Raw genomic sequence first — 25,934 nt, forward strand, 5'->3', positions numbered from 1 at the left:
TAACTATTGAGAATCTGATCTTGAATTAAGTAAATGAGCAAGCAATTCGTTAATTTTAGAAAACATTTTAAAAGAAATATAAAGTGATCAAATTTAATAAAAATGCATTAAAAAAAAAATAAATAAATAAATAAAAAAAAATAATAATAATAAAAAAAAATATATATATATATATATTTATTAAAAAAAAAAATGAAAATGTTATACATTGAGATAAAATTAAATAAAAGATATATGTATGTAAACAATGAATAAAAATAAATTAAATAAGAGTAAAAATAATAATGTATTATTCAAGAAATAATTAACTGAATTAATGAAATAATAAACAAAATAATGAAATAAAAAATTAAAAAAAAAAAAATTATCTATCTACGTAGACTAAATTTATTCTAGACTTTCAGCTAAAGTTCTACAAAAACTTTAAAATACAAAGTCTTATCACAGGGTATTTCTAGGTGGCGCAAAACTAAAAACACAATACCCAAGCGTCTTCAACAAATTCTGCAATTAAAACAAATTTATGTAGTCAAGGAATTGTCTGCTACAAAATTGTATCTTAATACTTTCTGTTCAATTTTCGAGGTGGGCCAAGAGGGCAAATAAATCTCGCAGGAAAAAAGAAAAAAAAAAAAAAAAAAGTAAAGTCGTTCACTTAAGTCTGCCGTACTTAGCCTAAAGAGAGAAAGAGATTTAGCACATAAATACTTAGCTAACTGTCTGCTCTTATGGGGTAGTCTATTTTAGTAAAACGCTTAACCCAGTTGAAACCCGATTACGTGTTGTTGGCAGAGAAAAAAAGGCGTGGGCACGTGGCATACGACACGCCATTAAGCAGCAGCACGAAAAGAAGTAGTAGCAGCAGCAGATACACGACATACGACTTGGTCCACGCCCCTCTAAACGCCTCCGTTCGTGTGGCATAACCCTTGACACGCCAGTCGAGATTGTTTTCAATGCCCGTGGGGCATACGTGACGCGTGTCCTAAAGGTTAATGCGCTGTCGATATAAAAACCAAAATCCCCGGCCAAAATGCAAATTGTTAACGTGACTAACGTAAAAGCCGCGTGCGATGCTGCTGACAAAAAAAGAACCCCAAAAATGGTTAAATCTTTTACAAATATAAACGTCATCTCTCCCACTGCCAATGCCAAGAAAGTCAGGTGGATATAGAAACATTATTTGTTGTCCTAGGATTAGATTTCCCCCACTCATATTCTATTTTTCATATGAAGCCTAGACTACGTGTTTATCACGTTGTGTATATAAAGACTTAATATTTTACTAGGTATTATGTGCAAATATTTTCCTTAATTTCTAAAACCTCTTAGTTTTAATCTTATTTGAGATTTCTTTTGTATATGTAAAAGGTAAAAATTTAAAGGATTATCTTTTAAAAATTCTTTAATATTTAAAAATGTGTATATTCAAGGGCAATAAATATTTCAGCTATAATAGCTTAGGTTGCATAACAAAGCGTTTGTTGTTCCTTATTTGAAGTCTCTTTGTAAATAATTAATGAAACAAGCACAACTGCTAACACAATAAATCAATAAACAATTAGATATGCTGCCCTACAATACCAATTATTATTATTAAATGACCTTTGACATTTATGAATTTCCTTCTTCATTCCAGACGAGCTTCTGCCTGTTAGTTTCACATGCCGCTTGGGCAAAGAAATTGAATGCAAGTCAAGCGTTTGACGACACATGGAACACAGCTTCCGATTTGGAAAATGAGCTGGAAGTGAGTACCAAAATTCGCTAATTCACCTCTAGCTCACACTTTCTCCCACGCCCACACTCACACCCACACTCACACCCACACTCACACCCACACTCACACCCACACACTTACACACCAATGCACTAGCATATGTAAACGTTTGGCATTTCAATTAGCAAAGCTTAATACGCAAATCCTTATCCTACAATTGCAGCAACAGAAACGTTCAAAGGGCGCAGGATCGGGCTCCAGCTCCGGCTCTGGCTCTGGCTCTGGCCAATGGTCCGGCTGGTCGGAATGGTCAACATGTTCGCGCACCTGCGATGGTGGCATCATGCAGCAAATACGTCGCTGCAGCACAACCGGCAGCTGTCGCGGCGAGAGCGCTCGCTATCGCATCTGCAACATGCAGCCATGTCCCGAACAGCAGGACTTCCGTGCGAACCAGTGTGCCGCCTACAATGACGTTCCCTACGACGGCACCCTATACAAGTGGACGCCTCACTACGATTATGTCGAGCCCTGTGCCCTCACATGCAGGTGAGTTGTGTTGCATACTAAAATAAAGTCGACAGCGATGCGCTTAGGGGCCAAAGTGGCCAAAGTGGCCAAAATGGCCAAATGACCCAGGTCCTTGTACAGTGCTGTCCACTCATTATTCATCAAAGCTTGCGTTGAGTGCGGCAGCAGCGGTTGCCCATATTCAGCTGCTGCTGGGTGAAAACAACAAGGGGAGGGCCTTCTGTATTAGAGAGAAGAATATAATTAAAACTGTTGTAGGTTTTGCTCCGAATAAAATGCTGGCTGTATTTATATTAATCCAAAACCAAAAAAAAAAAAAACAAATATTTGTTTTTAAATAAATAATTTTCTTACAAGATTTTATAGAATTTTATCATATTATAAAAAACACTCCCGAATCTTTCAGATCAAGTTTTGATTTTGCAAAAAAATTTCAGAATTATATTTCTTCATAATAAAACTTTGCTCTCTTTCCCTCGTACTCTGAACAATATTTAAGATTAACCAAAATTAGGTTTAATTAAATATAAGACTTTGCTCTCTCTCACTCTCAGTCTCTCTCTCACTCACTCTCTGTCTCCCTTTTTTTTACTCTCTGCCTCTGTCTCTCTCTCTCTCACTCTCAATCTCACTCTCACTCTCACTCTTTATCTCTTTCGCACACTCTGTCTCCCTGTCTCTTCCTTTCTAACTCACTCTCTTTCTCTCTTCCTCTACTTTTTAAACATTCCCAATATACAGGGTATCTGGCAATTCTAGTTTGTTCTCACATTCCCTCCTCACTTTTTTCTATCCTCTACTCTACTCTTTTTTTATAGCTTCATTTGTATTTGTGGCTTAAATTAGTGGCAGTCGTGGCGCTGCGTTTTTTTCTGTGGCTTTTGCGGTAGCTGGTTTTGTGGTTAATCCATTTGGGTTAGATTTCATATTCCGCTTTGCAGCGGCTCGCTTAGCCACGCCTCGCCTGGCCATTTACATATAGCATACATGTGCGGGCTATATAAATCATTTGCTAAGCGTCAAAATTCTGCAATTTAGTTGCAAATGAAGTGGGTTTTGGCCAAGAGGATCTCGTTAGATAAAAGCTGAATACAGCTAATAAAATGGCTAAGGGAATTTTTGAATAGCAAATAGGAAAGAAAGCTGAGCTAAGAAACCCATTTAAAAAAGTGTGCGAAGTATTTTCGTGAAACAGCAGCTGGAGAAAAGAAACTTAATTGGGTTTTGTCTTAAAATTTGGGGATTTGTAATAACACAGATAAATCTTAATCAGAGTTAAGTCAGCTTCCATGTGAGCAATCAAGCCATAAGCCAATCATAACCATCGATCAAACTTTAATAGTCCTTTAACTAAATGCTTTCTCAATTCCAATCAGGGGACACCCGGCTCATCTCACGGAGGACATCTCACCGGAATCGGGCGCTGCTAATGCCGAGGAATCGGAGCATTACGATGAGCAGAGCGTCATTGTTCAGCTGTCGGCGCGGGTGCAGGATGGAACGCGCTGTCGCTCTGGGAGTTTAGATATGTGCATTCAGGGCAAATGTCAGGTGAGTCTTCATCTCCTACTTCGTCTTCTGCTGCTGCTTCTCCTTCTCCCCCTCCATCTTCTCCTGCATATAAATATGGTCTATCGATGTAATCATAATGTTTAGCCAACGATATGGAGGTGTGTGCGTGTGAGCCTTGTTAGCTTCCTTCCTTCCTGTGCGCTCCAAAACGAAAAGATGATAAATTACGTCGATGTTGTCAGCGCAGGTGGGCAGGACGGCAGGTCGTCAGGTAGGCTGCCTGAGTGTGTGGGCGTGACCGTGGTCGTGGCTCGTGAGCATGACAAAAACAAAAGGCACTGCAGCTTACTGGCCCGACCGATGTAATACGTACTTACGTATGCATATATATGCAGATTGCATAACGCAAGCGCCTTTGTATCATTATGAACGTGAACATAAATAAATCATAATGTGGGGCGGCGGCCTGGTTGGCCGATCTGACGGAGTTTGATATACATTTATGTAACTGAAGGTGGCGGCAAGGGCTGCCACTTCAGCGTCAAAGGCCAACTATTGAAATGCCAATAAAGCGTGCTGCTTGCTGGTGGGCTCCCTGCCTGCCCGCCTCTACCCCCTGGCTACCACTTTACGAAACTCACTCGTTGACGCAGGAATGAAACCCGCGCGCTACAAAGTATGCTATGCAATGCTGACATGAGACATGGGAGAGGTGTTAGATAAGTTTGTCGATTTGTTGGGAAAGTAGGTTGAATATCGGGTGTGATTCACTCTAATTTAAATGGAAATGAATTTGAAATTTTATCTAGATTGTTTAAACTTTGTGAGTTATGTTGTTTTGTGGATCACGCAGAAAATGCTTGTAAATTAATTAATTAAATATTATTAAAAAAAAATTAAATGGTAATTTGACATAAAATTGAGCGGATTAAAAATACTATAAATAATAGAAAACAATAATAAACCAAAATTTTTAATTTAAACCAATAAAAAAAAATTATATAACTGAAAATGAATTGGACAATAAAGTAAAATGTGCATAATATTATTTATATATAATATTATTATCATATAACTGTTTGTATATATTTGTATTATTATAAAATATTTTTGGAATTTTTATTTTATTTATTAATCACTTCACTTTTAGTCACTTTAATTTTTTAGCTAGCTTCTATATAATTTTTGCCAGCATATTAGCTTAAATTACTTTTTTTTTATGAACTATTCATGCTATATTGTAAGCCAGTTCAATTTTACTTAAATTTTTAATTTTCAGTATATAAATAATATAACAGATATAAATTTCTAGCTTAGCCTTTCCACATCTAACTCTAGGTTTTGCCCCAATTTTAATTGAATGCTCCACTTCTGTGGCAACCCTCGTGTGTAAAATGTGCGTCCGCAGTTTGGCAGGCTTACAACTACAATAATGTCAAACGAAGTTGGCGACAGCAGCAAAAAACAACACTAACAAAAACAACAACAGCAACAATATGAAGAAAACGTGGGCACAGCTGCGAGGCCCCAAACCTCTCAGCCCCACCGTCCACAGCCCTTCTTTTCGGCTTACCCTGCGTTTCTCTTGTGCTTGCTCTAGCTACCCGTGGTTTGTTTGAGTTTCAGTTCAATTTGTTTCGAGTGCAGTTGTGTGTATGAGTATTTGTATGTGTGTGTGTGTGTGTGGGTGTCGCGCCTTATCCGACTTTTCGCCTAGTTTGGAGCTCTTGCTGCCTTTGTAATGCCGCCAAATCGTCACCCCAATTTGTTGTAATAAACGCCAATATGTCATGTGGTTTACATTGTGTTTTATTTGTCTGCCACGAGTTGGGCGGCCAAGTAGATGTTGCAGCAGCAGCCGTAGCAGCTGCCAGCACACCAACACACATATGTATGTAGAGCTCCAAATATATATACTCATATATGTATATATATATACATATATATATATATATATTTATATTTGTATGTTTATATCTGTATCCGTTGCAAATAAATCAAATAGCAAGTTGCCAGTTTTGTGGGTTTTAATGCGGCCCGCGGGCTTATTTCTCACCAGCTCTGTTGGGCTTGTGGTTGAGACCTAAAATCAAAAAACCAGATACACACATACACATACCTAAATATTCATATACAGATACACACATTGAAACACAGCAATAACCGCAATACATTTCTTCTCTGCTAGTAAAGAGGGATGGGGAGAGAGAGAGAGAAAGAGATAGAGAGAGAAAGTGAGATCTTGACATGGGTTAGAATCCAACACATTTGCCGTTAAGAGAACACTGGATTAATTTTCAAATGGCCATCTGTCATTTGGCTGTTGGGCAATTCTTCCAAATGCTAAATTACTGAAATACTAAAGGACAGTGTCAAAATACATTGTGAGATATTTGGGCTAATATTTTAGTCAAGGCTAACAGAAGAAACAAATAAATAAATTCTTATAAATTCTGAAATAGAATTTATTTGTTGTAATTTCTGGTTGAATTCAAGGAATTCATGAAAGTTTAATACCTGAATAAAATTGGTTAAATCAACATTAATCAATTTCTAAAATAACTGTTATAAGGGAAATCGTATATTACTATATAAAGCATCCCCGCCTAATCATTCCATATAATTTCAGTCATCTTAATACGCTCGTATTTATTATTGGAAAATGAATGGAAATTATTATAGACAGCTTAGTCATTCAAGAAAAATATTGCTAATTAAATATAATACTATCATTTTATTAGAAATACACTTAAATAGATTTAGGTATCTGCAATTCAAGAAATCGTAATAAGCTATGTGAAATTATATTATAGAAAGTGTCGTGTTCTGAATGACGGGTTTGTAATTATATATTTATGACCTTTTTTTTTAATATTTTGATTGACGTACTAAGTTTATAAAGTAGAGAAATTGTCGAATGTAATACATTATAGAGGTTGTCATTTGATTTATTAGAATATATTTCCAAATATTTATACACATTTTAGATCTTACTGAAAATGGTTAGAAGTAAATATTACTTAGAAATTTGTAAAAGAAATATTATCATTATAAATAGTTAAAGTAAAGAGAGATAAATATGTACATATATCCCTTAAATAGACAATTTTTGTTTTTATATTAAAAAATTCGAATATAATATCTCAAATTACCTAGAGATTGGTATAGAAATATCCAATAATTCGGTCAAAAATATCCAATAATTATTTGCTTTAGAATACACATATTATTATATTACATATTTATATATTAATTATTACATTATTCTATTTATTTTATATTTATTATATACATATTTAAGATTATATTTATTATATATTTGTTCAGTTGCACTAGGCACACAATTATTGTTAACAATTATAACAATATTATTACAAGGAATTTCTGAACGCTAGGCCAACATTTTTTAATTACTTATATTACTAATATAACAATATAAATCGTATATTAACATGCAATATATTTTTGCAACGTTACACTCTATCATTTAATTATATATATGTACTTTCCCATTTGATTTCCAAAAATAATTAAAGCTAATTTTAGAAAGCCTTTCACAAAGCTGCTGGTAATTCAATGTTATTTATGAATTTCTAACAGAAATGAGAATATCATGAATTTGTACAATTTAGTTGCACTTGCTGTATGAGCTTTAGTAACTTAATATAGCACAACAATATCTATACAAATTATTGCAATAAGCTGCTCAAATATATTCTAATAAATTTGCTTTTAGTAAATTGTTTGTCTTCAGCTTTTATGCATATTTAATTACATTAAAGCAAATTCACATTTGATTTTAAATATGAAAACATGATTTTAATTTAAGTGTTTAATTCTAATAATAAATAAATTTTTATGATGGCGAAGAAACAAATTTAATAATTGAAATATTGTATACATATATAGTAATATTTGTTATTTAAAAACTATGCAATTTTAATAATTGAAATATTGTATACATACAATAATATTTGCCATCTAACAGCTATTTCAATCAGTTAAAAGAATTTCATTTAAAATAGGAAATATATGTATGCTCTCAAATAGTTTTGTTTATATATTCTTTATACATATTTCTCTACCTATACCAATTAGCATATGCTAACTGAGCACGTCGACGGCTTCCGCTTGTCATTCGACTTGGGTTAATCTAAAGCAGCGAGCTCAATGTGCAGCCTGACAACTGTGTAGCAAGTGCCATGGGGCACCAGCTGCATATCAATCACAAATACATTGTAGCAGTAGACAGTTATACATACTCACACACAGGCACACATATCTTGGCGAATACATCATAAGTAGATACAAGTGTATGTTCGTGTGTGTGTGTGGGCCTGCGCCTGTGCTTATGCAACGAATTCTCATTGATTTCCATATTTTATTTATTACTGTTGCTACAGTGTGAGTGAGTGAGTGTCTGTGTGTTTTACTTTGTATATGTGTGTTCTTGTTTGCCAATAGGTTACGATATGATACCGCTAACAGTTGATTTACACTTATTTACGTAGCATTTTTTATTTGTTCGTCTATCGTCTGCATACACTAGCACAGGGTAGTTCGATTTTTGGTAATGTCTACGTAACGTCTTGAAGAAAATAAATTTTGTGTTGATAAAATAAAAACTGAGGCAGCTAATAAAAAGTAGTGTATAGTTACATAGAGAGGTAGATAGATTAGCTGTATGTCTGTAAGTCATAGACTCAATTAAGTTATGTTAATTCTTTAGTAATTAGTAATTAAAAAAAAATTAGTAAAAAAAAAAAAATGAAATTATAAATATTTGAGAAGCATCTATCATAGACGATAAATTTGTATAGCTAGCTCATATCGGTAGGCATAATTGAAACAGGTTGGAAAATTATGAGTTATTAATTCAATAATATGAGAAATATGAATTTAATTTATTTTATATATATACTATTTATATAATATTAAAGAAAAAAAAATACTTATATATGTGTTATAAAATTATATGAGAAACATATATTAAAAATGATATATAAGTATATAAAATAATAAATTTTTTAAATATAAATGAATCTATCTAAATGTACATTAAATATGTAAGGGCATCTGGGCTTCGCCAATACTTAGCTAAGTATTCCACCACATTTTCAACTGCTCTTTTAATACATACATATACACAAATATACATATCTACAGATACCTTATTTGGCTTTGTGCTTCTCTTTTCAGCGCGTTGGCTGCGATTTGAAAATAGGCTCAACGAAGAAAATTGACGGCTGCGGCGTTTGCGGAGGCGATGGCAACTCCTGTTCGCAACCGCTCTATTATTGGGAGATGTCGGCGATGTCGCAATGTTCCGTCACCTGCGGCGGCGGTAAGTCCTTAGTCCTTAGTGCGCTCAATCCACAATCCTCAATCCACAGGCCTCATCGTCCTTATGTCTTTGGGTCCTTATGCATGTACTTATGTAGTTGTGCGACTGGTGCGGGAGCTGCTGCCAGTCGGCTAGTCTCTAGTGTAAATAAACAAGTGGAATATGTCAAGAACATTGCCGCAGGCATTGGCGTGCCTCGCCGCCGTTTGTAATCTTTTCCCTTACGCGAAAAATGCTGTCAAATTTTTTACGTGCCTCCAATGCCCTCCACTTGTACGTGTGTGTGTGTGTTGCAAGCAGCTATTTGTCGTGCTCATTTATTTTCATTGAATTGGAATTTGTTTCGATTGAATGTTTGCATGGCAATCGAGTGGCAGTTGCGCGCTGTCTTCGTGCCCCTTGTCGAAGCAACAGAAAAAAAGAGGAAAAAAAACTGTTCAGCAAATTTCCTGGCTAAATGCTTAAAGTTTTTGCTCTCATTTTATTAAATTTTTTTTTTTTGCTGCTGGCATTATATTTTTGCTCTACTATCATACTTACAACTATATATATATGTATATATAAAATATATAGAGGCATGATTAATAGTGCTGTCCAAATAATATATTTGCAGCTAAAGTTTGTCGATTAGCCTGCGATCCAACTTTGTTGCTAGCCAAAGCCTAAGGTTAACTTCTGTTTTCTGCCCTCTGTGTGGGTTCATAAATTGCTTTGCATGCATGCAGCAGCAGCAGCAATGGCAGCAGCAGCAGCAGTGGCACTGGCAGCAGCAGCTGAAAGCTTAAGCCAGAAGTTTTCCGATTCAATTCACAAAACTTCACAAGTGTGCGTGCATGTAACGTGATGAGAGACATGAGGTAATATAAGTTTGGTGTCCTCTTACCAAATAGCATAGTTACCTGTCTCTGAATGAGAGTTCACTGGGTTGAAGTAGTCCAACAACAACAACAACAACAATCAATTGCTATGGCAACAATCTTTTAATTAGCATATATATAAATGATATTATTATATCTAAATTGCATTATAATTCAGCCAAAACTCTAACTAGAGCTTTCATTACTTTAAGATGTTTTAAATTGTATGTTCAATAATTTTAATTAAGTTTTACGGCTGAATAATATTAAGAAAATTGAGGTATTTAGCTGCACATATTTCATTAATCAAATATATCTATTAATGTAGAAAAGCATTCATGTCTTCAATATATACATATTTAATTTTATAAGTAGATTAATTATTTTTAATCGATTTTATGAGAAACTTAGCTTAGCATAACGGCAATTGTTGTTTGATATTGCTTATTAATGGAACTTTATAGATATAAACAGTATTTAGGTTTTCATATTGTAATTTTTTGTTTTGTTTTTTTAGCGGAATTTGCTAGGATGTAGGGAAAATGTTTTTACATCTATTGAAAATGGAACTCAGAGTAGATTTTGTTATCATTAGGTGCGAAAGCGAGAGCGAGCACTGGCACATCGACACCCAATCGCATAGTATTATTAGAGGGCTGTATGCATTCACTCACAGTATACGTATAGAGTCCATTCAATATGAAGCCGATTGAGTGAGAGCGAAGCATAGAACATATTGAGGGAGTTTGAATTGGAGTGCTCTGTAGGTTTTATAAATTGCTGCCTTCAGTAACATGAGCGAGAATAAATTAAGTCTTAAAACGAAGCGAAGCCTACTTCGTATTATACTTCGTATTTACTCGGCTCGTTCGGTTGCAGCCCGAGCAGTGAAAATAAGGCACGATAAACTCAGTGTGCTGCGAGCACTCAAACAGACATGATCACATTTTGATATGCTGTGATCTATTATTTCCGTACTCTTTCTAGCTCACTATGCTCTCTGCCTCTTTGTGCAGTATCGTAGAAAAATTGAAATCTGTTCGTTCGCTTACATTTGTTCCCTTCGGGGTGAAGAGTATAAAGAACTTTTGAAAGGGTTTGCCATGCGCATGCAAAATATTTAAATTTTTATGATTATTTGATGGAAAATGAAATAAAATTGCGTATGTGTATGTGTTTAAGACTTGGGTAATATTATAAATATTAAAAAAAATTGCAAAAGTAATTAATTTATGATAAGTAATTATAAAATTATAAAAAGAAGCTAAGCCTTAAATTTCTTCTAAATTGATGCTAAGCAAAAATGCAAAAAACTAATTTAATATATGTTAAAAAACTTTAAAAAAATTAAATTGAAATTTAATAATAATAGTATTATTGTATAATATAACACAATAATATAATAGTATAACATAATATTATAGTAACAATATAATTATATAATATAAGAATTTCAACCCGTGCATACCTCTTTAATTATGTTCAAAATGGGTATTAGTCAACGAAAAATAGAAACAAATTGTCACCTAAACGAAATATGAATCGTAATTTATCTTAAAAGAGAAATCGATTGAAATGCACACACACATACACACACACACACACACACGCACACAACAATTTTTGGGGACACGCAAAAGCTGATGATAATGGCGTTAAACCAAAACAAATATTTCCTGTCAATTTTCTGGGTTAGAGCACAAACTTTGAGCTACACTTTTTTTGATATTTACCATTTTTTTATTTTCTTTTTTTCTCGGTGTGGTCTCATGAATTTTTAATCAGCTTGCGCTAGCGTTTTTGGTCATTAGGCCGTCAAAAATTCGGAATGAAAATAATCGGTTTGCCGCTTGATAAATGTCAGAGTATGTATTTTTTTTCTCCCCATCGACAGGGGGACGAAAGTCCCCAACAACAACAACAGCCAGTGGGACTTGTTAATTTCCGACAATAGTAGAACGCACCCAACGTCAGTTTACTTAGTCATTATCCTGGCCGTCTCTTGCAAATGGCAAAATCAATTTGTTTTTCAATTTTAATTGCAATATCGTTTATCTACCTTACAAGTAGGCGTTACCCTGCCCCGCTCCGCACCGGTACGCCCCGCCCCCATGTGGCACTATGTAGCATTGCGCAGCGCCTTAATTACATTTCAGCGTCTGTCCGCCTCACATGTCAGTTAAATGTCAAGTGCAGTCGTTGCTTGTCGCTTGGCCAGCGTCTATCCACAGGGGGCACCCAAATAAACGCACTGACATTACATACGAAAGTTGTCTCCCCCCTCCCCCTCCCCTCCCTCTCACTCTTGCAACTAACTACTACGAATAAAAATTACTTTCGACAATCCAGCCAGCTGTCCGGGTCCGTTTGTCGTTTGTTGTTGTTTCTGCTGCGACTTGTCATTTGTTTTACTCACTTATCGACGTCAGCGACAAACATAATTGTATACATTACAGGTAATCAATTATGCCGAATTATACATATTTGGAGCTCACTGCACCGCCTCGTAGCTTGTGCTTTGCATCAAAATGATATTCAACTTGTTTCATATTCTTTTTCTCTCGATGACCAAATTAAGTGCACTAAATTATCACATACATATGCACATATATGTGTATATATGTGCTTGTATGCGTGCGTGTGCAAGCACAAAGGTTAAGCAAGTGGCAAGTGAAGGTGAGCTGAAAGCCCTCGTCTGAAATTCCTTTGCACTCGTTGTAATTGGGGCTCAAGCAGTTGGGCTCCCAAAAGGCATTTGGTGTAAGCGGCTTAAAGCTGTGAACAAGATTTCAAGAGTTACTAAAGCAATGAGCAGCAATTGAAAATGTTTAAAAATTAAAAGCTGAGGTTAAATAAATAAATTTAAATATTTTATAGATAAGCAGCACTTGAAAATGTTTGAAATTGAATGCTGAGCTTAAATAAATATTTTAAAATATCTTATAGACTTAGGCCAGATCATAAGTGGAATACATTTATGTTTATAAATTATATTGAAAATATTATTAAAACTTTAAATATAGTCAAAGTAACTAATTATACAAAAGATTTGAATCCAAACAATTAGTAGATAGTTGAATACTTTCCCTTAGCTTTTATAATTTCTTCTGTTTCGCATGTATAATACTAATGTAATGGAATTTTTTAAATGCTGGCATTTCCTATTTAATTTGCTACTAACATATATTATATACATTTTATTAAAGTCTGGGAAATGATTTATATACATTCATTCTTTTACTAAAAAATAATTTACATACATGTACATATGCATAAATCACATCTTTGACTACATTAAATTTTGATTGTATTAAACAAGATTTTTCAGCTGCAACATAATACTAAAACTATGGAATTTAATTTTCTGTAGAGCAACTCAAGAGTTATTAAATAAATTATAGTGAAGTTTGCAATTTTGTTTGTGCATTGAGCTCATAAAAAATATCAGTTGTCTCATGTTGCAGTCACTTGAAAAACGAGAAATCTGCAGTAACATTAACATTTCCGCTGCTCTATAAATTATGATCAATATTAATGACAGGATGGAGCCCCTTTTGTTGCTCGTAACTTAATATGGGCAACATGCTGGGTGCAGTGAGCTTTATAAATCCACTCGTCGGACCCCATGATGCTGCATGCCATGCCCATGCCCCGGCTGGCCAAGCCCCAAGCAACATGCTGAGCCAAAAGCTATGCAACACATGCCACACACAGTCGCACTTCTTGCACCCTCCCATGGCTCCCTTGGCTCTGTCTTTTGCTCTTCTTTTCTATTGCTCTTTATCATTGCCGTGAACATGAAGTCGACTTTTTGCGTTACAACTATTGACATAAATGCCAAGAGAGGATATTACCAATTGCTTTAAGCCAATTGTGTCATGAATACGCAGCAGCAGCAGCAGCAGCAGCAGCAGCAGCAGCAGCAGCAGCAGCAGCAGCAGCAGCAGCAGCAGCAGCAGCAGCGACAGCGACAGCAGCAGCGGCGCCAGCTGACGTCTATGAGGGTGAGGGTGAGTGTGAGGGGCGAAATGCTGCGCGAGGAGGCAGCAGTAGTCAGCGTCTCAGCGTAAGGCTAGGGGATAAAGATGATGACGATGACGTTGCCTGAACGCACACAATGAAGCTTATAAACGAAATTCAATAGCTGAAAATCGGCGTCCCATCTGTGCTCTTTGGGATTGGGTAGAGAACTATGCACTATCAAATTCAAGACCAGCTTCCCACTATTTTTCAAACTGACAGATCGTTATGGCATTATGCATTGTTCGACTATTTTTGCTGAAGCACCGCCAACCCCAAAAATGCTCTAGCCACTTTGGCATCTCACGCTCTCCATCTCGTTCTCTCTCCCTCTCTCTCTCCCTCTCACTCTCGCTATTTGTATCTGCCTGCTGCAGCCTCTTTGGCTGGCTCTGTGTTTGCTCTGCCAATTTCCGGTCGTACAGCAAGAAGAAAATAGAATTTGAAAACGCCCAGCCCATTTGCTGCAGCCATTTGGCTTAGTTGAAAATTCACATCTGTTTGTTAACGTTAACCCATTGAAGACAATGCGTTCACTGAAAAGCCTTTAGAAAATATTGAACATATTTTAAGAAATTTATAATTCTGATAAACGCCCAATAATTAATATAAAATACTAAAAACTAAATAGAAATTATACAAAATGAATATAAATTAAAATGAATTAATATATATTAATAAAAATAAAAGAAAAATTTCAATAATAATAAAAATAAAATAATTAGAATTAATTAATATATTTAAGCTAAAATTATATGGAAAATAAGTTTTTAAATAACACAATCCTATTTTCTTATATGAGATATATATTTTAAATATATTCTTGAATAAATTATTTAAAATCATATGTAATATATTTTTTAAATGCAGACCAGAAACTTTCCGTGTCTAGTTCGTGTTTAATATTTATTTTATTCTAATCGAATAAAGTTATATAATTTTGGAATTAGATAAACCTATTTATCGGTGTTGCATATGTTTTAAATTAGAGGAGTGTTTATTTTATACTTTTGGCATTAATAAAGAACGTAAGGATTAAATTCAAATAATTCTAGATCTTATTATTTATTTTAAACTTAATGATTTATGAAATAATTTTTTTCATTTGTTTATAGCTACATAATACAAATGATAAATAGTAATGTACCTAGTAATTTTAACGTATTAAATATTTAAAACATTTAAACATTATAAAAACTCAATAGTAACATTTAAGTTCCAAGTCATGTGTCTTGTCTCAAAATCTTTGTAAGTCTTCCCCGGAGCATTTCATGGTTGGGGTTAAGCTTTTCTGTTTGGTCTGCTCGTTGCGTGGCCGTGACTGTCTTAAGTGCCTAAGTGACATTAAAGTTGCAGTGCAGAGAGAAAGCAACCCAACCGACCCACTGAAAGCCATTTCAGGCTATTATTGATTTTAAAATGCAGCAAATGCATGTCGTCTGTTAGTTCCAATTTTTAGCCTTTACCCATAATACTAACGCCATTCAGCATTTCTTTATTTATTTTCTTAATTTTTTTCCTCTCTCACTCTCTCTATCTCTTTCTAACTATTTCTGTTTCGTTTGTGCCGTAGGTTACAAAATGTCTCGTCCTGTGTGCAAGAATCGCCTAACTGGCGCTGATGTCGATACGATGCTCTGCAATGCTGCTAATCGCCCAGAGAATTCGGTGGTGCCATGTAATACACATAGCTGTCCGCCGCGGTAAGTACAGCTTTGACAGTTGCCCCCAAACTCCCCAAACAGACAGGAAGACAGGCCACCTGCCTACTCCCCCTCCCCCCACACACACCTTTGTTTCTCGCCATCTTCATCTCCATCTCTCTGTCTATTCCTCCGTCCACCTGGCTAGCTATCAATTTAAATGGCGTTTGGTTATCGTGCGCACGTTTTGATTGCCTACTCGGCTGGGGCTCTATTATCGCCCAGCACAGCGAGGACTCTGACTTGTCTTGTCCTTGTTTGGCGCCTTCTCTGTCTGCCCAGCCTGTGTATAGGATCATCTATATGTATATGTACATAACACCACAGACGACCCCCACACTGTATTTATCGTTCTGTGACATTTTCGAAAAACCGAACTAAAAGTTTACGCCAATTTTCCGAGTATCTCGCGCGAAGCGCCTCAAATTCTAATCTCCGTTCTGTGCGGTTGCCTATTGTTGTTTCTGCTTTTCGCTTTCGAAATACCCTATAAGTCTGTGATGTATGAGGCAGGTGTTTTTGGAATACATAGGAGAGAAGTTCATATATTCAGAGAATAGAAGATGAATATATACTTTTTAAATGAGATATATATTTTTGCGTGTCCGAATATTTTTTGGTCTATAATTTTAGACATTTTCGTCATTTCTTATATGAAAATTTAAATTAAAATAGGAAAAAAAAATAGAAAAAAAAATGATTAAATATGATTATATAATGTGGTGTGAAATGAAGAAAATCTATTATATTCCACTTATTCATCTATCTACCTATGTGAACTCGGGCAATATAAAGCCTAAAGTAATGAAATTTAATGTGTAATTTCTATATAGCTTCCATTAGTAAATTCCATATCATTTTATGTACATATATATCATCTAAGGTTTTTATAATCACAACTAAGTGTAAATATCTAGAGTAACTTGCAGTCAATACTTGCTGTCTGCCTTCCCAATTTTGCTCTTTGCTGTTGCTTTCTGGCGTTCGGTCTGTTTATTGCTGTTCGCGGCTTTGGGCCGCCGTCGGTTTGGGACATCAATTATTGCCTGTGATTTTGGCTGTCTTGAGGTTTTCAGTTCTTGGCAACGCTTACTGCAGCATTGGGGACTTGGCTAATAGCTGGTTGGGGCAAAGCACTGGGCTGGAGTATCATTGTGTTTGCCAAAGACTTATGATAGTTGTTAGTTTGGTAGTGCGATTGAGTTGTATCGTCTATGCGAAATAGGGGGAGGAAGGATATTTAAGCTGGAATTGACGATAAAGTCTAGACACATGAGTTTTTGGCTGGAACTGAGCGAATAAATAGTTTGTAAATTACGATTAAAGCGGAGTGGAGTTGTAGGAGTAGAGTGCTTAAACGGAGGGTGTACAATAGGTAAGTGAAAGCAGTTTGTAGCTATATATAAGGTAAGGATTGTTTTATTCCTTAGAAGTGGATAGTCTGATTTATGAGATAAGTTTAAATTACATGCATGTCGATTAGGGGTTCTATACTTCGATTGCTGAAATAAAACTAAAAATCCGTCCATGCCAATATAAGCAATCCAGTTATCTATATCTTTAATAGGGGAAGATTACTTTGCTGATGTAAATGACATAGCTACATGCATATGTCTATCTGCATGAACTGAATTTTCAGTCTCGTATCTTTTACTGAACTGACGACTATGGATTAAGCTAAGAGTCTAAAGTTATTTTGGTCTTTTTCCCAAATGAGCTATGCATACCCTGACAGCTCAATCTATAGTTTGACCCTCGCTTTCTGGTCCCAACACATGCACAAAGTGATTCACTCAACTATATAATCTGTCTGCATAAAACGCCATGCTCTTTAGTGTCCGACACCATTTTAAAAGGGGAGCGTGGACGCCTCCTTTTGCCCTTTTTGTTTATTTTTTCTATTTTTTCTGTTTTTCGTTTGCTTCATTTTTTTTTTTTTTTTTTTTGTTGAGTTCCAACCGCAGGGGCGGTCAACTTGTTTTTGAAACAATTTAGTTGAACTAATTCAGCAAAACGCCCGCGCAAGTGGCCTCTATGTTATAGTTGGGTCTATAGTCTAACCACTTGTCCGCCTCTTCCGCAGTTGGATAACCGACGATTGGAGCACTTGCAGCCGGCTCTGTGGGCACGGCTACCGTGAACGGATGGTTGTCTGTGCCGAGGAGACCAACGGCATCAAAACGAGGGTAAGTGCAATGCTAGTGGCCAAAATAGTTGAACGAAAGTGGCTATTACCCAAGTGCCGCCCACTTTTAAACGCTGCTAATTTTGCATACAAAGTAGCAGCTGAACACACACACCAACACACACTGACATATTATTACCATGTATTCTCACACTCTTTATATATATTTTTCCTCTTTCTCTTCTTCTTCTTTTTTATTTTTTGTCTGCTCTTCACATTTTGTGGATGGGTTTCATGCTTGGACCTTTTGGTAACAGGTTGCTGATATTATGTGCCGCACTCCAAAGCCGCCAACACAGGAGACCTGCATTATCGAGGAGTGCCCACACTGGGAGGTTGAGGATTGGACTGGCGTAAGTACACTACTACAACACCAACACCAACACCAACAACAACAGCAGTAAGAACATTAAGTACAACAGCAACAACTCGTGTAATAATCATGCACTTTTTGCCAGCCATGCAGACATGACGAAGACGAAGACGCAGACATGGCTTAAAAAGCGAGACAGCGACAGGGGAAGGGGAAGCGGGCGACAGAGCCGTAGACGTTGATGAGAGGCCAAGTCTGGCCGTAGTGTATACTTAGCTAAATGTGTAGACGGCTACTTGTTAGGCATACCCTGACGAAGAGTTGATTAAATAAGAGAAGATACTTTGAATGAGACAACAAATCTAGAAAAGAAAAGTAGGAGATATGTATAAAATTGTTGAGGTATCGAATTGGATTTAGTTCAGGAATTATCATTACACTGTCAGCTAATGAATTTTAAAACAAATTTTAGGAAGAGTAAAAATAGTTTTCAAAGAGATCAGACTTGAGATCGGATTGAAGCAAGCTTTGATTTCCCTTTGTTCCTTTTTTCATAATATTAAACAAGATATTATCATACATAATGAGTGGTTATATTGCTTTATAAGTAATAAGTAGCAGGGTCCTTTTTTTTTTATTTTTTTTTATTTTAAGATTTTCAGTTATTTCGAATTTTCTTTTCATTCCTTCATAATTTTATAGGAATTTGTATTCTATTACAATGATTTAGTATTCAAAATGAAGCCCAAATTATATAGATAGTATTTAATATATTAACAACAGATATTTTAAACGAAATTGAGTTTTCCATTAGTTATTTTAGATGTTTTAGAAAAAATCTTTTAAATATAATTTTTAGTTATATATGTATAGAGTATCTAACTGTCGGCGTGTTGGTTTCAGTCGATTCAGTTTCTTTTTCTCGAGTTATTTTTTTGCAATTTACTTTGCTTGCTGGCTCGTAATAAGCCGCTAGACTTGAGACTGAAGCCTCTTCCCGGTTATAGCCATACAACTTAATCAAGTTGGAGGTTCGTTGTTGCTGTTGCTGTTGCTGCTTAAGTTTGTCTGGCCGCAAGTAACGCGCCCCTCCCCGCTCGCTTAGGCCCACCCTGCCGCAGCCCCTGCTGGCCTTATCGAGTTCGCTGCTGTTCATTTAAAGTGCAAGTTTATTAATGTGCGACGTCGATTTCTATATGTGTTAGGGGTCGGCACTGGCGCTGGCGTTGGCGCTGCTCAGAGTCTTGCCGGGGGTGTCAGGTTTATGTGTTGCTTAATTGAATTGTCTTGAGCTCAGTTTGGCTGAGTATTTATTTGGCTTTCGCTGAAAGTGTTGTTACCCCACCGCAAGGGCATATGGAATAGTGCTGTTTGCCTGGCTGATTTCATGTGCGCTCGCCTGCATCCTCCCTCTGCAATTGACGCACAACAAAGTCAGTTATATAGCTTTTAATACAAAGTGGATTACAATGTTTGAAAGTAATGAGCTCCAACTTCAGCCTATTAAGAACTTTATGAACTAAAAAACAGGAAAGGGAAAAATTTAACTTTGCCAAAAAAAAAAAACAAAAAAAAAAAAATTAAAAAATAAAAAAACAAACAAACATACATTTTAACGGCTTGCATGTTAATGGCAAAGACTGAGAGGATTCTGCAGATGAAATTAAATGTGAGCGAGGCGAGCTCAAATAACCGAATGCTAAATGTACTAACAAAGAAGCATTGCGTGGCATCTCATTTAAAGAACATGTTGCATAAGCAAACAAAATTTGGATTTGAAATTTTAATAAATATAAAATTTTAAGTTGGAAGTATAACATTTGAAAATGTTTTTTTTTTTTTAAGTAATATTTTTATTAAATTCATAAGAATACTTATAGCTTTTATAAGCAAAGTGTTAGGTTGATGATGATTTTACAATTATTAAAAGTAAAATATATTATTTAAATATTTTTATTTAAAAATTTTTATTTTTTATTTTTAACAATAGTTTTATTATTATTATTATTATTATTTTTTTTTTTTTAGCGAAAAAGTCTCTTTTTTTATAAATATATTTTATTTCTTATCCAGCGGCTCTATTAACGTTCTTATTAGTTTTTATCTTATTCAAAATTTATAAGATAAGGTGTAAATGTACACGATACATATTTGATATTAAAAACTATGATAAAATATTACTAAATTTAAAATAAATATATTATAATTATTATAATTATATATATATTAGGTAGATTTTTTTTTTTTTTATAATTAGAGTATTCAAAAATTTATTATTTACATAATAAAATAATATTATTTTTTTATTTTTATACATTATTTTTCAATTTCAATTTATTTCACTCTGTGTTATAACTACATGATAAGATAATGTGATCGTAGTTCGCAAGAGTAGAAGAACTGAACTCAGCACAACTCAGTCCGACCTCGAGAGTCAATAAAAAAAACACATTTAATGCTTTTTGCACATTAATAAAATAAGTATGGCCAAACGCATGCACATATGTACACATGCATATACCTAAATACATATACATATATATATGTATATATGAATGTGTGGCACAAAAATTAAGCGCCATTAAAATGAGCTGAAAAGTGGCAAAAAGTTGCGGAAAGCCAAAGGCGAGAAGCGAGGAGTTGAGCAGAGCCGGAGCCGTAGTCATGAAATGCATAAAAGCAATGGCTGGGAATGGGAAAGCGAATAAGAATGGGCTGAGGATTGGGCTTGGGGCGCTGATAAACAATGGGGTAAGCCACTTGAAAAGGACGTTACGCATACGCCGCGTGGCAGCGCCAACTGACAAAACGCAAACAATATGAGAAATTTGCATTTGTATGCGTGGGCGCGTGCACGTGCCGCACCGTTGATGGGATAGGGCATTTGAAGGGTGTCTGACCATGCCCGCACCACCCCCCTATCCATTTAGCAGTCCACTTTCACTTTCACTTCTCTCACTTTTCACAACAGCACTTCGTCAACACGCGCTGAAGCATCGTCATCTTTTGCGCAAACAAATGAATTTTTATTGCGCCCTCCGTAAAACATATTGCAATAATTTATAATGCTTATGGATCCCTAACAACTCTCTCCCTCTATCTCCCTCTCTCTCTCTCTCTCTCTCTCTCTCTCTCTCTCTTTTAGTGCTCCGTTTCATGTGGCCAGGGCATTCAGATGCGCGGTGTTGAGTGCAAATCGACGGATGGCAGTCTGAGTGCCAAATGTGATCCCCTAACGAAGCCCGGCAGCATGCAGCAGTGCTCGACTGGCATCCATTGCGATGGTGGCCCAAATAAGGGCGGTGGCACCATTATTGTCGGCAGCAGTCGTTCCCTGAATGAGGTGAGCCCGTGGCATTTGCCGCCACTTGTGTGGCTTAAGCCGAAAAGCTAACGTTAATCGGTCTTTACAGCGCGCCGAACGGCATATGGATAGCTCGGATCTGGATGAGGACGACGACGATGAGGATGAAGAAGTTGAAGATATGGATGATGATATGGAATCAGGCCAAGACACTGACGACGGCGAAGGCCTGTCCTATGCCGATCAACCGATGCGCTATGCGCATCACACACAAAGTCGACTGCATCACGAGACGCCCGAGGAGCCACGCACCCTGCGCCTCATGAGTGGCAGCTCCAGCAAGAATCACAATAATGCGCGAGGTGGTGCAAGCGGTGGAACGGATGTGCCCTCCCTGGATCCAAGGTGAGTGCGAAATGTGGGTTGATGTGGAAATATTTTCTTGAATTTAAGGCAAATATTTGGCTCAAATTGTTGGTAAATACGACAAAGTAAGAGACGGAGTTTGGTTTGAAAGTTTGCTTGGATGAGAATTGCACTTGAAAATATGAGAATCTTAGAGGGAGGCGTCTTATAAGCTTAGATTATTTTTGTTTAAATAAGATATCTAGATATGGTGGGAATTTTGTTACTTTTGCAGTTAAAATAACACTTGAGGCTATTAAATAAATTTAATTAACAGGCGAACTATGCATTTTATCATTTCACATTATAATCATTCGATTAGACCAACTCAGACTACAAAGTATAAAAGAAGAATAGACGTTTAGATGTTTAAATAAACTATAAATAAATGTATATATAAATGTATACATATACATGCAGTGTAAATATCACTTGCCAACATGAGAATCGCATAGAAAGGCTCGTTTTTGTTTTGGATAAGTCGAAAGACAAATCAATATAAATATGATTACATTTATTTGTTAATTTATAATGAAGGCAATTTCAAATTTAAGCAGACTATGCATAGAAACTCAGAATATGTTAATGATCAAAATAAATCCAGAAAAAAAGTACTTAATACTAGATCGATTAATACCCTAAAATGATTTATTGTTTTATGAAAGTAAAATAAGAAATTCTAGACCATTTAACAACCTGAAAGTGCCGTTGGGTTAATTATTTTGTTAAAATACTCTTTAAATTTGATATAAACTTCTAGGTTAATTATTCAAAACAAACTTTTGTGGAATCTTTAATATACTTTGCCGTTATGTAGTCGAATTTGCTTATTTACAACCCAGCCAAGATGCTGGTTCACAATGCATCATTACATATACTCCGACTCAGACTCAGACCTAGACTCCAACTCACAACGACAGCAGAGCTCCTAGCCAGGACGTACTTGACATATTTGAACTGTAGCTCAAGTGCGAGTGCTATGCGCTTCTTCGCTTCGACTCTAACTACTGGCACTCCTTCTGCCCACGACTTCAGCTTAAGTACTTGGCTTACAAGAATTTACAAGCTGTATACACTCACTCTTACACTCATACACGTACACACACACACACATGGAGCAATAAGATTGAGTGTGGCCACGTAGTATGCCTTCTCATAATGTCCTTGAGCCGTGTCGACACCTAAAATTAAGGCTATCGACAGCGACATCATCAACATGAAACTGTTCGAGTTGCTTGTAAGTACAGTAAAGTACGCCTAATGACAATTAAAGTGCTGTCGTGTGCTTTGTTGTTGTTGATGTTTATTGGAAAGCGATAAAGTAGCCGCGATAAGCTATCGAATTGGCTGTCGGGCCGGGGGCTGTGCGGCGAGGTCGAATAGTGCATATAAGTCAACACTTTAATTAGGCTTCGATTCGGCGAATGGGGAACATCTAATGAAATCGTTTGGAGCTAGCTAAATCAAATGCTTTTAACTGTTAATTGGTATGTGGGGAATAGTCGTAGGCCAAATAATAAATTATAGCTCTGATTGGTTCGCACGCGCACTCCGGCTCGGTGCGGCAGGCAGCGCCTAGGTTAGGCTGTCCTCGTCATACACTGACGCAGGGCAATGCAGATTAGCTATGGAATGCGAAATGCTCCGATCAGGAATGTGGATTGCTTGTCATGAATTTGAGCGCATTATCCCATTAATCTGAGATTCGGCATTGTAATTGTTCTGAAATTATCCATAATACTCTTAGTTATTTGGCCTGGTAGTCTGAATACCTTGAGAACAAATTACTGAATGCATTGAGTACCCAGCCTTTTATTAAGTATTCTCAATGCTTATAGCTCAGTAATCTACAATCTTAATTGCAGCTTTCATTATATTATGAATTTTATATGGAAAGGGCATTTCATATTCGTTATATTGGGTAATTTATACGAGTAGTTACATCTTAGTAATCTGAAATCTTTAGCCTAGCATATATTGCATATTGCAGTTCATATAAAAAGGGCATTTAATATTCGTTTTATAAGAATATATCCAATTATTCATGTAATTTCTATGTATTCCATTTACTTTGCTCTGATTTGTTTGGCTATAATATTCAAGAAAATAAAATAAAATCGAGAGTGTTGGAAGACGCTAAGCAATTTAGTATTAAATCTATCTAGTATTAAACTATTTTATTACAAATACTAAGTCATGTAATTTCATAGGAAACGACATTCTCAAACATCTTATCAGCCAAGTGTAATCAATGGGAAATACTTAGTTCGATGAAATGAGTGGAGGCACAATAATTATTAACAAAAATTGATAGCACTAATTAGGCATATATATTAAGTATATATAAGAATCAAAGGGGAGGTGTACTCAATAGTCAAGTTCATCATGACTTATAACGCTTAAAGCATATATAAAATATATAAATAATATGAACAAATAGCATCAACCCAAAAAATCAACCTATAAATCTTGAAATTTAGTCAGAAATACTTCGTCAGCAAGCAAAAATCAAGTTCTTCTGTCCAAGTATCATAAATGCTTATCAATTGATAAAAACTTGAAGTGTAGATATAGTTCCTGAGCTGTTCAAGAATAAACAACTAAAAAACACTTGAAAAGGACTCTTAGTTCATATTGTATTCATAGCTCAGTGAACTGCACCTGAAAACTAGTTCAAGTAAACTGAACAACTTCAAAAGATCTAACAGTTCATTAGCAGTTTAACCAAATAAGGTATTATGTGCTTGGCTGAACTGTATTATTCACAGATCTCTAGTTTAGGAGGAGTTAAAGCTAAGTAGTATTACTAAGTGAAAGAATGAATTGAAGCCTCCAGTTAGCTTACCTGAGCCTATATATCGCAATATAGATATCCACTTGAGAACTTAACAGTTTATAGCTACATTTTATGCCTACTTGCCGTTCGCAATAGTTTGTGCATTGACCCAAGCTCCAGACACACATTGCTCAACGACTTAATGGTGCGATGTTGAAAAAAACTAGCAAACAAACAAACTGCCGCTTTTTATATTTTCGCTGAGAGGGCAATTTAACTTATATTGTATTATATAGTATAGAATAGTATGGTATGTGGAGTAGTAGAGACACTATCATCCATGTTGGCCTCGGCACTAAACTGAAACTATTGGCGGCCTGTCGCCTGACGCCTGTCGCCATAAAGTCGCGTCTTGATGCCGCCGAAAAACCTTGGCCTCTGTGTTCGGCGCAAGGCACAAGGCGATGTGTTGGCGACGCGCCAGACAAACAAACCAAGCCAAAAAAAAAAAAGCAAAAAAAATAATAAAATAAAATAAAAACGCCAAAGAAAACAAAACCAACAGAAACACCAACAGCAACATCCACAAGAGCAACAACAATTGATAATAATAAAGCGCAAACAAAAGTTTCAAACGTTTTTCGTTTGGCACTTGGCCTACGCGGCGTATGAGCAACGGGCGCCGGTTATGAAATCAACGAATAGCGACCTACTTACCGAGGTCCTTTCTGCAGATGCTGTAACATTGGCGCCACTTTTAATGCGCATGATGTGGCCCCACTGGCATTGGCGGTGGCAACAATTTGACTACAAATCAATAAGCTGCCGAGAGACGGGTCATCGTTGAGTGGGTGAGGGGAAGGGGAGTCACAGCACGCGGACACCAATTGGCCTCGAGGCCGGAGCGGGGGCGTTTGGCCCAGTGTCTGGCCGTTGGAGCGCGGTCAGAAAACTATGCGCTGTGTCAAGCTCTTCTATTGACTGTCAATGCGGTCATAAAAACCACTCCGGCCAACAAACAATGCCCAGGCAACAATAATAGCTGTAAAATAATTCCAAATATGGGAGTAGGGCAGAGAAAGACTAAGTGAATGCCCTGTACATATGTAGAACTCTATTACGATTCTGATATGTGTGACTACGATTTGTAAGAGAATCAATAGAATTTAAAGAGGCTACATATACGACAATATTTATATTATCCAATATTCAATATTATATTATATAATAGCTCTTATATTATAGCTCTTCCCTGTGTTTTGTA

The 25,934-nt window shown here is 36.1% G+C and overlaps 1 protein-coding gene across 6 annotated transcripts in view; it reads left to right on the forward strand.

Moving 5' to 3' along the window:
• LOC6576562 (protein madd-4) overlaps positions 1 to 25,934 on the forward strand; it is a 93,615-nt gene that overhangs the window by 40,816 nt on the left and 26,865 nt on the right. For all 6 annotated transcript variants that reach the window (XM_044008475.1, XM_044008476.1, XM_044008477.1 and 3 more), the window contains exons 3-11: positions 1,640 to 1,750; positions 1,944 to 2,269; positions 3,628 to 3,802; positions 8,963 to 9,107; positions 15,558 to 15,687; positions 17,771 to 17,873; positions 18,130 to 18,225; positions 21,331 to 21,528; positions 21,599 to 21,894. In XM_044008475.1, the coding sequence (XP_043864410.1) occupies positions 1,640 to 1,750; positions 1,944 to 2,269; positions 3,628 to 3,802; positions 8,963 to 9,107; positions 15,558 to 15,687; positions 17,771 to 17,873; positions 18,130 to 18,225; positions 21,331 to 21,528; positions 21,599 to 21,894 (1,580 nt within the window). The remainder of the gene's footprint in view (positions 1 to 1,639; positions 1,751 to 1,943; positions 2,270 to 3,627; positions 3,803 to 8,962; positions 9,108 to 15,557; positions 15,688 to 17,770; positions 17,874 to 18,129; positions 18,226 to 21,330; positions 21,529 to 21,598; positions 21,895 to 25,934) is intronic.

Source organism: Drosophila mojavensis, unplaced genomic scaffold, assembly GCF_018153725.1.
Source record: "Drosophila mojavensis isolate 15081-1352.22 unplaced genomic scaffold, ASM1815372v1 contig_36, whole genome shotgun sequence".
Lineage (NCBI taxonomy): Eukaryota > Metazoa > Arthropoda > Insecta > Diptera > Drosophilidae > Drosophila > Drosophila mojavensis.